This window comes from Oreochromis niloticus, linkage group LG12 (genome assembly GCF_001858045.2).
Source record: "Oreochromis niloticus isolate F11D_XX linkage group LG12, O_niloticus_UMD_NMBU, whole genome shotgun sequence".
In the NCBI taxonomy this organism is placed as follows: Eukaryota; Metazoa; Chordata; class Actinopteri; order Cichliformes; family Cichlidae; genus Oreochromis; species Oreochromis niloticus.
In genome coordinates, this window is record NC_031977.2 from 34,778,566 (window position 1) to 34,792,814 (window position 14,249).

Genomic DNA, 14,249 nt, shown 5'->3' on the forward strand with positions numbered 1-14,249 from the left:
GATGGAAATAATGAACAAAACCTTCTTAAAGGCAAAACTCTACTGGGAGGAAGGGTTGTGTCAGGAAGCACATCAGGAATAAACTCTCTTCCAAGTCAAACATGTAGATTTATCCACTGTGGAAATAAGAAAGCACCCAAAGTACCATCAGCCGTTCATCAAGGTGGAAGCTATGGCTTATAGTAAAACGATAAAGTTCAGCTGACGGATGATTTTACAGTTAATGTTTAAACAATGTTTGATGGGTTTTTTTGTTTGTTTTTTTTAATGTCATGATGACAGTCACAGTGGTAAATTATCCTTGTGAAGTCACTGAAGTCACTGAAAAGATGACTTCACATCTGATGTATGCAGTGAGAAATGTGTCTCATATCCTTCCACCCACAAGATAAACTATGAAGTGTTTCTTATCACGGATGTGTGATCTCCATGAACGGTTCCAGTGTTTGGCTGGGTTAACTTATTCTAAGTTAATATTTATGGATTTAGCAGATTGTGTCAGTGTCTTTTCACAACTCATTTCCTCGTTGATTGTTGATTCACACAGTCCATTCTTCCTGCAGCTATTGCAACAGTGCCAATACTGTTTCAACCACAGCAATAATATACATCAAATATAAAAACTTGGTTTCCTACAGTCACACAAAACATTGAACTGTTATTTAATAGGCTTAGGGTTCATTCTATGAAATGCAATTTTATTGCACATTTTTATTTTTGAAGTACATCAACAATCAGGAATAAGAGTGTAGAGGGGTTATAACATTGTTCAGTCCCCCCAAAATTAAATTCCATTGAAATACCTAAGAGACAGAATCCTCCTCATCCTCTTCATCACATTGTGACTAATCTGTTTTCTCTCTCTTCTTCTTTCAGTAAAGAAAGCCAAACTCCACGGGCCCCCAGGTAAGAACGGATCATTTTCGCTCTATCTCTGCTGCACTTATATATACTATTTGTAATTCTACATTATTTCACAGTAAGTCACTTTAGTGACCTCCAAACCTTGATACAGACATATTGACTCTGCAGTGTCTGTGTCCAAGATACAGAGAACTTCATCGTCCAGGAAAAACATTTTGGTGATCATTCTTAGTATCCACTCATCACACTTTTTTTTTGTTTTTTTAGAGATTAAATAATAAAAAGCTAAACAGTTTTCTTTAAGTTTTGACAAAAAGAGTCCTTTTTTAAGACCTTGACCTTTTTCTCACAGCCTGAGGTTTTGCACCAGTGTTAGAAGTCTTCAGTTTGTAGGCATGCTAAGACTTTAATCAAGCACAGCTGAGGCTGGCGTTGCTCTCATTAGTTTTGAAGATATTTAATAAACAAAAATTGAATATTTTGAGCAGATGGGGAAGTTTGAAAAACAGTAAGAGGTTTCCTAAAGTTTAAAAGTCCTCCAGTGACCTTGAATGTCTGACAGCATCATGCTCATAGCTCAGTACAACAGATAGAAAGTTTGGCTTTGGTGATTTTTGCACCCTTTAAACCTTTAAACTGTCTCTGAGGGGGGGTGACCTGGACACGGGACGTGGGGGCGCTGGTGTCCTGACATGGACAGCTGGAGGCCTCATCTCTGCTAACTGGAGTCACTGAACTTTAATATGTTTATCCTGTTGGTGCCATTTGGAGCAACTTTAATGGAAATTTCTAACTAATATTGTAGCTTGTTGTTTATAAAGTTAGTGTTTTGGTTTTGGTTAGTGAAATGTATTTTATTAGGTAAATATGTGTGTCTGTATACGGGACACATTTTTTGGATGCAGTTTGCTAACCAAGCTTACTAGTGTTAGCTGATAATACTCCATATAAAGTCGTTTATCTTTGGACTCAGGGAGGAAGTCACAGTACTGGCCGGTGGATTTAAACCCAGATGGTCGCTATGAGGCAACAGTGGGTCCAGGTTTAGAATATAGAGTTCAATTGCCTATGGGCAATTTAGAATCACCACTAACCGATCCCCACTAACTGCATGTCTTTGGACTGTGGGAGGATGTCGGAGTATCCGGAGAGAACCCATGCAAACTCCACACAGAAAGACCTTGGCCAGGCGGTGGATCAAACCCAGGGTCGTATACTTAAGTTGAATTAAAATTTGGAAATAAAATTTTGTCAGTCCAAAAAGAAAGGTACATTTTGATCTGCTAACCAGATGTTAGTCTGCACTTGTCCCTTTGTAAACATGTTGCAAAAGGCTTTTATTGAATCTCTCTGTGGCTGCACACTTGAGCAAACGTGTCACAAAGCTGAAAAACCATTTTTCAAACGGTTCCTTTTCACACGTGAAGCATAAACAATTCAGCAGCCAGTCAAGAGTGCGACTCCCTCTTCCCGCACATTTTTGTTCTTTGTTTTTTTTTTTTAAACAGTTTTGCTGGCTGCAGCTGTTTGTCCTTCCATCTTCTCTCCAGGCGATGATGATGGTAGAACAACAGCAAAGAGTGGGAGATTGAGAACTCAAGCTGGAGGACGGGAGAAGGAAATCAATAGATCATCACAGACAAAGGGCCACCTGCTAGCCTGAAATGACTACGTGTCATCCCGGCATAAAGGAGACGATGGAGACAAATCTCTCAGTTTCTTTAGTAGACAGAGACAGACTCCATACACGAGCGATTTGTCACTGGCTGCCTTTGGCCTCTGATTGACGAGCAATTTCTCAGACCAGGAGGGCGAGATGTGAATCCAGGGTGCATGAAACAGGGCATGGGTGGTTGTGTCGGTGGCACCTGTGGTGTCCTGTAGTTCCTCTGAACTGCCTACAGCAGGACACTGTAAACACCCACATTAGTGCACAAAATGTCTTTCTTTTCCCATCTCGGCCTGCTTAAACAGGGTCTGTTGTTCTCTTGTTTTTCCCTGTTATACATTATGATGATTGACAGTCCAGCCAAGTTTTTTTTGTTTTGTTTTGTTTTTTTTGGTGCCAAATTGTGATAGTCCTCATTTTGGAAGTTGTCTGATGCACACTGGAAGTGCTGGAGCTCTCCGTTCACAATTTGTAATTTTCTCATTGGAATGACCTGAAATAACAAACCTACTTCTCCTCCCAGCTGTGACACCCAGTCACATCAGTTAAAGGGAATAAGCACAGGACGGCTTTCTGTCGGGCGACATGAGTTTGTCCCACTCTAATGCCCCAGTTTTAAAAACATGATCTGATTTTATCTTAATAGTAAGAAGCAATAGATTGTTTGCCTGGGGGGAGCTGGCTGCTGTCCCAGGGCCCTCCTGAAATCTCATGGGTGGACGACCTCAGAGGGATGTTAGCTGATTTGTGTCACTTTATTAGTTTAGAAGATGTAACTGTTATCTTGTTTTTAGGCTCTGGAGACATTAATCTTGGCTAGTCTGAGGGTCCAAAGCTATACAGCACCCCACAAGCCTTGGGTTTTGGTGCAAATATTAAAATATTATTAATAGTGATTTTTTTTTTTTTCATCCAGAGCCACAAGCAGGTCAGTTGTTTGGTTGTCGCTGAGCAAGTGCACTCAGAGAACAGTGCCAGCCCAGCCTCCGAGTCAAATTTAAATGTATAGGCTGAGCACCATTTTTAAAGGCTCAGAGGCAGCTTTGTGAGGTGGATCATTTAAGCCAAACTAAAGTCTTTTATAAGTCTAAATAAGCAGCAGTTGATGCATGAACCTACCCAGGAACTTAAAAAAACAAAAAGTAAAAACTAAAAGAATTACCAAATCAAAACAAGAAGAAATAAAGTTCACAGAAAAACCACAAACACTGCGGTCACCTAGCTGACAAACCTCTGACGTACTCCGCTGACACCTCTGGCATGACCCAATGTAGATTTTGTTGCTCTTTTTTTATTTTTGTTTTCTATTCTTTAAGAACCATTCTGTCTATACATACAGTTTAGCTGTGACACTGATAACAGGGAATAATTTGTGCATAATTCTGATTAAAGTTCAGTAGCTTCTGACCATCTTTGACACCCTGGTGATACCTGAGCAGCGCTTATAAAGATACGGCCCACGTGACTATGTGGCTAATTTCCATAGAATGTAATATTCCACTCTGATCAGTTTAAAAGCCCAAACAGAATAAAATCGGTCCATACAAACACCTGACACTCACGTGGAAGGCGACCATTCCACGGCTCATTGAATTGAATGCTTCCCTTTTATATGATGTCAGGAATTCAAATATCTGCTATGACAGCAGATTTTTATTTAATTTTTTTTGCATTTAGTTGAAATGACTACCTGTGCTTAGGACCTGAGGGGCCTGACACTACTTACTGTCTCTGTTAGAGGTTTGGGATGTAAGAATAATGCTCATGACTGCAGAAAATGTGACTGAAAAAAACAAAAAGGCAATAACACAAGTCATTCAAAATGACTGTGTCAGTTTAATAGTACATCAAATGGTTTCTTGCATCTTTAAAAAATTGTTATTTGTCCATCTTACCTGTTTTTAGTTTTACGTTTCAGCTGAAGTTGAGTCAGTTAAAATATTTGCTTGTTAAAAGAAATCATTATCCTTCAAAACAAGAGACTATTTTTCAGTTTTGTTTAAACACAAACTTGTCTCAAGCGATGTTCTTTTCCATATCTGACAGCTTGCTCATTAGCAGAAGTGGCTGTATAGCTGTGATGGTCCACTGCTGCCTTGTAACTGCAGAGGAATCCCTCACCCTAATGAGTCAATAGTGCTGGTGTAATGAGGCAGGCCTGTCTCTGCACAGCCTGAACCTGTTGTGCTGTCTGACTTATTGCAGCTCCTCCCAGTTAACAGTTTATTCATAAACTGCATAGCTGCCCCAGAGGACAGTATTATTCCCTATTAGAAAAAGAAATCTAGGTTCAATACAGAATGAAGACGCGCAGTAGGGCTCTACAGTGTCAGTAACTTTAAACAAACAGGCATGGAAAGTTTTTCTACTGGAGGGCAGAAGAGCTCCAGAACAAGCTGATGCACAGAAAAGAGTCTGCTTAAGAAGAACAGGGGATGACTCAACAAAAGACCGTCATTTCTTGACCAATATTCTTCAGGCTTTCTGAAGGTCTGTCCTAGTTTCTCTTTGGACATTGGCTGCTTTTTCACTAATTTTCACTAATTAGAAAATTAACTAAAAAAGCTAATTAGAAAACTAGCTTTTTCACTAATTTTCAGTCCAGTCTTGGTACCTGACACTCAGAGAAATATTGTGTGTGTGTGTGTGTGTGTGTGTGTGTGTGTGTGTGTGTGTGTGTGTGCGTGTGTGCGTGCGTGCGTGCGTGCGTGCGTGCGTGCGTGCGTGCGTGTGTGTGTGTGTTCTTTATTGTAAGCCTGTTAACACTGATTTATCAGTCATTCAAGCATTACTAACTGGACCACCTAACTTGATGAACACCTTGTTCCTAGCAGAAACATTCATGCAAAAATCCAAGACCTGACACAGGAACTGAGAGATGCAGCAGGTTGAGCCATCCACTGCTCACTGCAGCATCATCAGAAATGGTCTCAGGTGAAAGGTGTCTATCAAGGAGCTACTCTCAAGAAAGAGAAAAGGCTGAGGTATGCTAAACTATACAAGAACTGGACTGAAATTCAGTGGCAACAGGTCTGACGGAGTGAATAATGTGACATTTTTGGTTCAAATCATAGTCAGTATGTCTTGATGCATGCTCAGTCATCCAGGTCGTGACAATTTACATATTAATGATCAAAGAACTGAGCTCACAGCCCATTGTTCATTCAGTGGGCTAGTTTCAGTCACTGTGGAAATGTACTGTTTATAAGGTCGTTTATCAGCTGCAGTCAGCTGAGAATGAGGAAGTCACATGGATAAGCGACGAAACGTTTCTCCCACTGAAAACGTGACGTCCAGATGAACAGAATCAACTTTTTGGCATAGTCAGTACATCTAGAGGAGGTCAGGAGAGAGCCACAGCAGTCAGTGTCTACAGTCATCTATAACAGCGGTCCCCAACCTTTTTTGCGCTACGGACCGGTTTAATGTCAGACATATTTTTACAGGCCGGCCTTTAAGGTGTTGCAGATAAATATAACAAAATAAAATAATACGACCAAGAAAAAAACTGGTATTTTGTAAATATAATGATAAACGCAAATTCACTGTGTAATTGTGTAACTTTATTAGCAGCATCCTCCTGAAAATGCGCCAACAACATTGAGAGTGACATCCTCCTCTCTGCCCTTTAATGCTCTCTGGTCGCTATGGTAACGCGTAAATATTTCTATCAAAAACAGACGCACAACTACAAAGACCCAGGGAAACAGAGTTAACGAGAAAAACCCTGAAAACCATAAATTTCACACCCGACCTCAACTCTCGTGACCCGGTACCAAACGACTCACGGTCCGGTACCGGTCCGTGGACCGGGGTTTGGGGACCGCTGATCTACAAGACATGGTGGCTGCTCGATCTGCTTTTCAGCCAGCGGTGTTGTGATCTTGTCAAAGTTGATTCTTGCTTGGAGTGTGAGATGTCTCAGATCCAAATCCCAGATGAGCCCACGGTTTTGTTGCGCTTAGCCTAATACAGTTAGTGCAACAGCAACATCCACTTTCTTTTCTTCTTTTAAAGGCTCAAGCTCCAGGGCTAAACTTCCCAATAATTTTCTGCACTGGTGTTTTAGAAAATACTTTTTAAATTTAAATTAGTAACAAAGAACTTTAAATATATTATATATATTAAATATAATTAGCTGAAATAAAATGCTGGTGATCGTGTCTGTTATGGAACAAAAAGAATTTATTCTTTTTTTTGTCATCACCTTAAGCTGTCCTCATCGACCAACACCTCTTCTCTGCTTGCGCTCCCCATTACTCTGCCACATTCTCCAGCCTTCTGCAGCCCCGCCACCTCCCCTGACACCCATAATAGAGTATTCATTACTGTAGACTGCCTAGTAAATGTCATCTTGCCTGGCTGTGCTCTACACATCCATGTATAACTGAATATAACTTATTTATTTTCATAAGTCATCGCTACTTAATTATAAATGACGCTGGCTGCCCCCCCGAGAGAGTCCCGCTGCATGCTGGGATTTGTCTTTAGCAAGGAGCTGTTGACAAGAGGAAGGTGTTTGTGGTTTGTTTTTTTTCACTGCGAGCATTTATGGAGATCTGCATAATGTCCTTCAGATATTTGTTATGATCTCAATATTTTGCATGACAACCGTGGAGGTGTCATAGGAAATAGATGCCACACTTATAGATTTTTACTATAATGTGTTTTGGGTCATTTTTGTTGTTTTTTTGTTTTTGTTTTTTTTTCGTTCGCTGCCTGTCCGGTTGTTGTTTGTTTTCCTCATTTTTTCCCTTTCCACTGTTAGCTGTCAGTAAATTGGGCTGCCTTCAGCCCTGCCACTCACCTTGTTCCCTTAATCACAGACTTGGCAACTGTCTTAAAGGAATGATGGATTATTCCCAATTTAACCCTTTCCCTCCTGCCCCCTTTCACTCTAGAGCTGTGCGTGACGAAGAGAAAGCCTGGGCACGTGCACACAGACAGTGGACATCATTTTAGTTTTATTTTATTTCATAAAAGGACAGGTATAGGTATTATTATTTATTTGTTCCACTACAGTATGACAGAAAAATCACTTTCAGCCACTTCATAAATGCATGGCTCAACATAGAGGAGCCACCTTGACAGGACAACACTTAGCTGTACATCTGCGTCTAAAGGTCAAAGGTCACTCTTTTGAGGATGCCAATATTCACATTTTGGGCAGAGAAGACATGGTTTGAAAGAGGAGTGAAAGAGGCCACCTATGTCCACTGTGAACGACTGTCTTTGGACACAGGGGGTCGCTCATGACACCACCTGCAACCTACAGTACAATGCAACTGGAGCCCCCACCCACAACCTGTGTCAGGTGAGCATAATAGTGGTGACATAATAGTGTGGAGCAAGGCCTCACAATGGTTTCACCCAAAACCTCTGCCGATAATGACCCACACCCTTTTGCACACCTTGGCACATGTGGTGAGGTGCATGATCAATAGTGGGTCACGAGCCTCTTAAGAGACAACTTCCACTAAGTCTCCACCACAGAAGAAGCTTTTTGGATGAGAGTGGAAATGTCTTCAATAAACTTAAAGAAGTCCAGTCGCTTTTTCTTTCCAAGCTCGTCCTCTTTAGCTCATGCAAAATGTTTTTCATTGACTTTGCAGAAAAATGTAAAAGTAAATGGTAAAAAAACCATTTTGTCAGATGTCTGAGTCCCACACTCTTCATTATGCATATGATGCATTTGTTTTTATTCACTTTGTACCTTTTAGTTGCTAGGCATTAAGAACAACTTGGTTAGGGTTAAGTCATGTTTGGGAATGACAGCAGCGTAACATTAATGCCATAACCTGGTCTGTTAATGCACTGTCTCTAAAGGGCACTATATGCATAAATGAGAAATGCCAGTGACTTTAAAAAACGCCATAATGTGACAGCCCAGTAATTGGAATGATCTTAAAACCATTCCCAGAATACTTTGATAAATATTTTGTATTGCATTTGTGTTCTAGTGTAAAATCATATGTTTGAAAATTTGGCAGAAATGGAAAACCTAAGAAAATATGCTGAGAGAAATCTTTAAAGAGACCGAATATGGAGACCTCCACTGGTACAGGGTAGAACCAAAGGGCTTCATCAGGTAATGTTTATGCTTATTCATCAGGGTAGTTGGCTAAAATGTTGCCATGTTTATGGTGCTTGTTTTCATGAAGCTTTGCATGAGTCATACATTTTTTTTTTTTTTTAATCTTTGGGTGTTCAGTGTTGGAGTTACACTATTTCGGATTTAGCACCACAAACTAAAAATATATCTATCCATCCATTTTCTTCCACTTATCCAGGCCGGGTTGCGGGTGCAGCAGCCTAAGCAGAGAAGCCCAAACCTCCCTCTTCCCAGCCACCTCCTCCAGCTTGTCGAGAGACATAATCTCTCCAGCGTCTCCTGGGTCTTCCCCAGGCCTTTCTCCCAGTGGGACATACCTGGAACACCTCACCCAGGAGGCGCCCAGGAGGCATCCTTGTCAGATGCCTGAACCAACTCAACTGGCTCCTTTTCCATGTCGAGGATTATTTTATTTCTTTTTATTTAACCTTTTATTTATACAGGTAGTCCCATTGAGAATCAATGTCTCATTTACAAGTGAGACCTGTTTCAGACAAGCATATTTTAAAAAGCGGCTCTACTCTGAGCACCTCCCAGAAGGCTGAGCTCCTCAACCCATCTCTAAGGGAGAGGCCAGCAACCCTTCGGAGAAAGCTCATTTCTGCTGTTTGTATCTTTGATCTCGTTCTTTCAGTCACTACCCACAGCTCGTGACCATAGGTGAGGGGCGGGGACGTAGATTCCCGTTTACTCTCAGCTCCCTTTTCCCTATGACAGACCAGTACACTGTAGCCACAGCACAAATCTGTTGATCTCCCACTCCCCTCAGTCGTGAACAAGACCCCGAAATACTTAAACTTCTACACTCGTCCCTGACCCAGAGTGGACTTTCCACCCTTTTCCTTAACATAACATATTTAACATAACATATTTTTCAGTAGCATTGCTTCTTGTATATTTTCACAATGTGGCAAATGAAGTGAGTCATATTTTCAAATGATTTTTTCAGCGTTTTCTTTAGCCTTTATTCCACATGGCAGTAGAGAGCTTACAGGAAAGTAGCACTGGGCCTGATGTACAGGAAATGGCTCCTGCAGACATTTGAAACCCTCGACGAGTCCAGCTGATGTCTTACCTACTTCTCTGTTCCTGAATGTTTTTGAAGCCATTGGGCCCACCGTGGTCACCTTGATAAACGGTTCCCTGCTATCTGGCTCTGTCCCCAGGTGCTTTAAACAGGGGGTTATTCAACCTCTGCTAAAAAAGCCTAACCTGGATCCAACACTACAGACAAGCTACAGACCCATCGGGTTTTAGAAAGTTACACTGCACAGAAACAGCTGTCCTTAAAGTCACAAATGACCTTTTGATGGCCGCGGACTGGGGTGATTGCTCAGTCCTTCTTCTGTTGGACCTTAGCTCAGCCTTTGATAGCATTGATTATCAGATCTTAATCCACTGCTTAAATCATATGGTAGGGATATATGGATCTGTCCTTATTTATGGCGGATAAAACACTTTTGGTGTCAGTGGGAAACTTTCGGTCAGATGTAGCTGAAATTTCATGCGGTGTCCCACAAGGATCGGTTTTAAGCCCCTTGTTATTTTCATTGTATAATCTGCCTTTAGGCCTTCTCATTAGTTGTTTCAAAATTATTTCCTACCATCTGTATGCAGACGATATCCCATTTTACATCTCCTTTAAACCTTGTGAACTGGACAACTTATCCATTCTAATGGACTGTTTTAAGGAAATTAATGGTTGGATGACAAACAACTTTCTGCAGCTGAACGCAGACAAGTCTGAGTGTTTAATTCTCGCTCCACAGAGTGTCATGCCCCAAATTAGGCAACATCTACGTTTCTCAAAGGTGAACTGGAGATGCTTGTTTGTGCCTTCATCTCCTCCCAATTAGATTATTGTGATGCACTCCTTTCCGGTCTGTCAAGGCTTCTTTAAATCACCTTCAAGTGGTCCAAAATGCCGCAGCAAGGCTTTTAACCCACAGTCATAAATTCTCTCATATCACCCTTGTTAAAGTCCTTGCACTGGCTTCCGGTTGGGTACAGATATCAATTTAAAATAACCACTCTTACTTTTATGTCTTTACGAGGACAGGCCCCCACTTATATCATTGAGCTTCTTCTTTTTAAAAACGAACCACAATGACCTTTGTTAGATGGAAAATTGCTTTCTATTTCTACATTACATTACTGACCACTTTATTTCTATAAGCAGGGTTGAAACAGCTGGCGAATGATGTCTTTTCACAAAGAATATGTAGTTTTCTGGTATTCACAGCCTTTATGGCATCTAAAGGTCACCCAGCAGGAAAGGTCACTTTCCTGTACTTCATGGCTGTTTGACCATTTGGAAATTTTTCAGATATAAAGACATTTTTGAAACGCCCTTTCAAACTCACACACACCCCTAAAAATAACCGAGGTTGGGTGTGGACTGATGTGATCTGGAATTTGGGATTTAGGTATATTTTAAAAACTTGGGCTTAGACTCAAATGGAACCTGGATATTGGAGCCCAGCAATGGCTGTAATGTATTCATTCATGCAGATTAATGAGCTCATCCCTTACCTCATCTTCACCCCAGATCCACTAATGCTGCTCTTCAAAAGACAGTAATTGTAAGATGGAGAACACAGAAGTATACAAGGACACACACACACACACACACACACACACACACACACACACACACACACACACACACACACACTATAACACTGAGTGGATTCTCTTGTGTGAAGAGTGGCTACTTGAGGCAGGTAATCAAGCTGAATATTATTGCTGAATATGCAGACACACATTGGTTTTGTGTGTGGGTTTTTTTTTTAAACATCAAATCAGATTTTTATGTATTTATTTATACCATTTATGCAGTAAATGGATTAAATAATTTCAGTTTAGTAAAAGAGGAGAGTACTGGGTTAAAATGACAAAGAAGATAATCTAAGAAATGCAAAATTCAAAATAAGTGCTTTTTAATTTTCCACGAGAGTATCACATGCAGTTATTTTCTTACACCCCTGTTCTCAGGATCATTTGTCACTTCCTTCCAAGCCATTAAAAGGCTATAAAGTTTTGTTTTTGAAGTACATTTAGGCCCGTAAAATCAAGAATATGAAAATAATAAGGAAAATATTTGGTGTGGGATAAACTCTCTTATAGTCAGGATGGCCTTCAGTGACAACTGAATTAACTTCTTGGGCAAAATTGGTTGATTTGATTAGACCAATATAGCTCAAAATGTAAGGCGTAATCTCCCTTCTTAAGTACTGATTGCTGGGAAATCACACTGCTATTTACAGCCTTTAGAGCTCTCAACACCCATGAATCTGCAAAATAACCCTAGTAACCATATTTCATTACAGTTTTGTAAGTTCATTAACTACCTTTCTAATTGCAATTTCTTTTGTTGAGCAGAAAATAGATTTTAAAGGAGAACGCAGTTTATTTGCATAACAATGTAGATTGTAGGTGTTCTGTTTATTTATCAGCCAGCTGTTGAAACAAAACATCTTTGCAAGTCTGAATAAAGAAAAAAGCAAAACAATTGGTACAATTATACAGCCAAATTAGACAAATGATATAAATATGAAAGAAGAAAACTTTATAAATACTGACATAATTGATCATGCTATTGATCACTTTAGAATAATCAAATATAACTTTGATGTGACTGAATATGATATGCGTTACATCTGGATGAGTGCATGACGTGGACTAGTTTGATACAAAATACATTCCTCTTTGCTTGATTAATAAATATAACGGGAGTCTGGTTTACCTTCTGAAATGGCCTTTTCTTGTCACAGCTTCTCTCCTGCTCAGCACGCCAGATGTTAGTAACACCTTCAGATAAGCATGATCATACAACAGAGTGCAGTTTTTTAAAGCTATCTTCACTTGTTTATTTCTCTTCACCATCTCCTGTTTTTTTTTCTTTTTTCAGTTTGATCAAATATTCAAGGTTTAGAAGTTTGTTAACATTTTTGCTGCATATTTCCTCAAATGACTATACTACCAAACACTAATAATAATAGTAATTATTCTGTTTTTTCATACAGTATCCAATTAAAGCCCATTTAAAAATTTAAATGCATGTAAAGTTCAACTCACACCTTTATTTATGTGTTTTGTTTATTTTTCACACGTTCCTTTAAGTGTCAGTTGCTGTTTGGTTAGGTTAAGGAAACAAAACTACTTGGTAAAGTTTAAGAAACGATCAGGGTTTGATTTAAAGTCGATACTTTCAAACAAAGTAAGGAATTTAGAAGCTTCCCCTCCATTTTCTGGCTCACCAGGAACATAAGTGTTGCCTTCAAATATAAATGATACAATAAAAATTAAAGGAACATTTTGAAAATACATCAGTTCTCAATAGGAAAAGGTCATGCTGGTTATGTATGCTGGTACAGAATTAAAGACTGCCGCATTGTTTGATTGAGGTGAAAATTATCGACCCACAGAGGGTTGGATCCAACCATGCCCTGAAAATCTGTGACAAAATTCTGCATCAGGCTAGTCCTTTTTGTCCAACCCCAGGGCATGCTCATGAGATGACGGATGGTATCCTGCAGGATCTCCTTCCAGATCTATACAAGGAAATCACTGAGCTCCTGGACAGTCTGAGGTGCAACCTGGCACCAACGGACGGCCTGAAATATAACGTCCCAGGGGCGTTCTATGGATTTACGCCAGCGAGCATGTGGGCCAGTCAGTGGTATCATTTTCATCCTCCAAGAACTGCCTGCATATTCTCGCCAAGTGATGCTGGGGATTGTTGTGCACCGTGTAGGGTCTGATAGTGGATTCAAGGATTTCACCCCGATATCTAATGGCAGTCAGGGTGGTGTTGCCTAGCCTGTAGGTTTCTCTGTTCTTCCATGGATATGACTCCCCAGAACATCAGTGACCAACCAGCAAACTAATAACGCTGAATAATGCTAGAGACAGCAAAATGTTCTCCGTGGCTTTTTTTTTTTTTTTTTTTTTGAGATTTTAATTATTTGTTGCCTGAAAAGAGGCAATAGTAGGAAAGCATGAAGATAAGTTGCAAATATTAGGATTAAGACTTAAAAAAACAATAAAATTGTTGCAGCCAGCAGGAAATAAAAATCAAGACATAAAGTTGTCTAAGATCTAGAATTACTACTGATGCTCATTATGGAACAGCAAAGATTTTAGACACTAGGAATCATCATAAAAGCCTGTACGCTCTGAGGTCTGAGGAATAAATGGTGACGTTGTTTTCTAAAGAACTGATTTGTTATATCAAGTATAAGCTGCTCCAGAACAGGTTATACTATGAGGTAGGTCTTTATCTTATAGTAGGTAGCAGATAATGGCTTTATCTTTTCTGTAATAATAAATTCTACACAGAATTGGAAGTGTGTTCATTAGTCTTTGTTTCCAATCCAGGTTATTCAGTTTTTTTCCTGCTGTCTGCAAGATACACTGATACCTCTGTCTGTTTTCTGCCTCTCTTATCTCGCCTTCATCTTTCTACTGAACTCTTTATGAGACTGCAGTACTCTAAAAATAATGCCTGTTAATCATATGGTTCTGAAGTAAGCAGGCTGTGTGCTGGTTCACTGCACCTCGGGATGGTAGGAAAGAGCAAAAAGTAGTTGAACCTTCAATAAA

General features: G+C 40.0%; 1 protein-coding gene across 1 annotated transcript in view; it reads left to right on the top strand.

Annotated features, from left to right (window-relative positions):
• The window catches only part of unc13ba (unc-13 homolog Ba (C. elegans)), a 177,884-nt gene that overhangs the window by 13,213 nt on the left and 150,422 nt on the right, over positions 1–14,249 (top strand). The window contains exon 2 of the mRNA XM_025897097.1: positions 877–906. Coding sequence (XP_025752882.1) covers positions 877–906 — 30 coding nt within the window. The remainder of the gene's footprint in view (positions 1–876; positions 907–14,249) is intronic.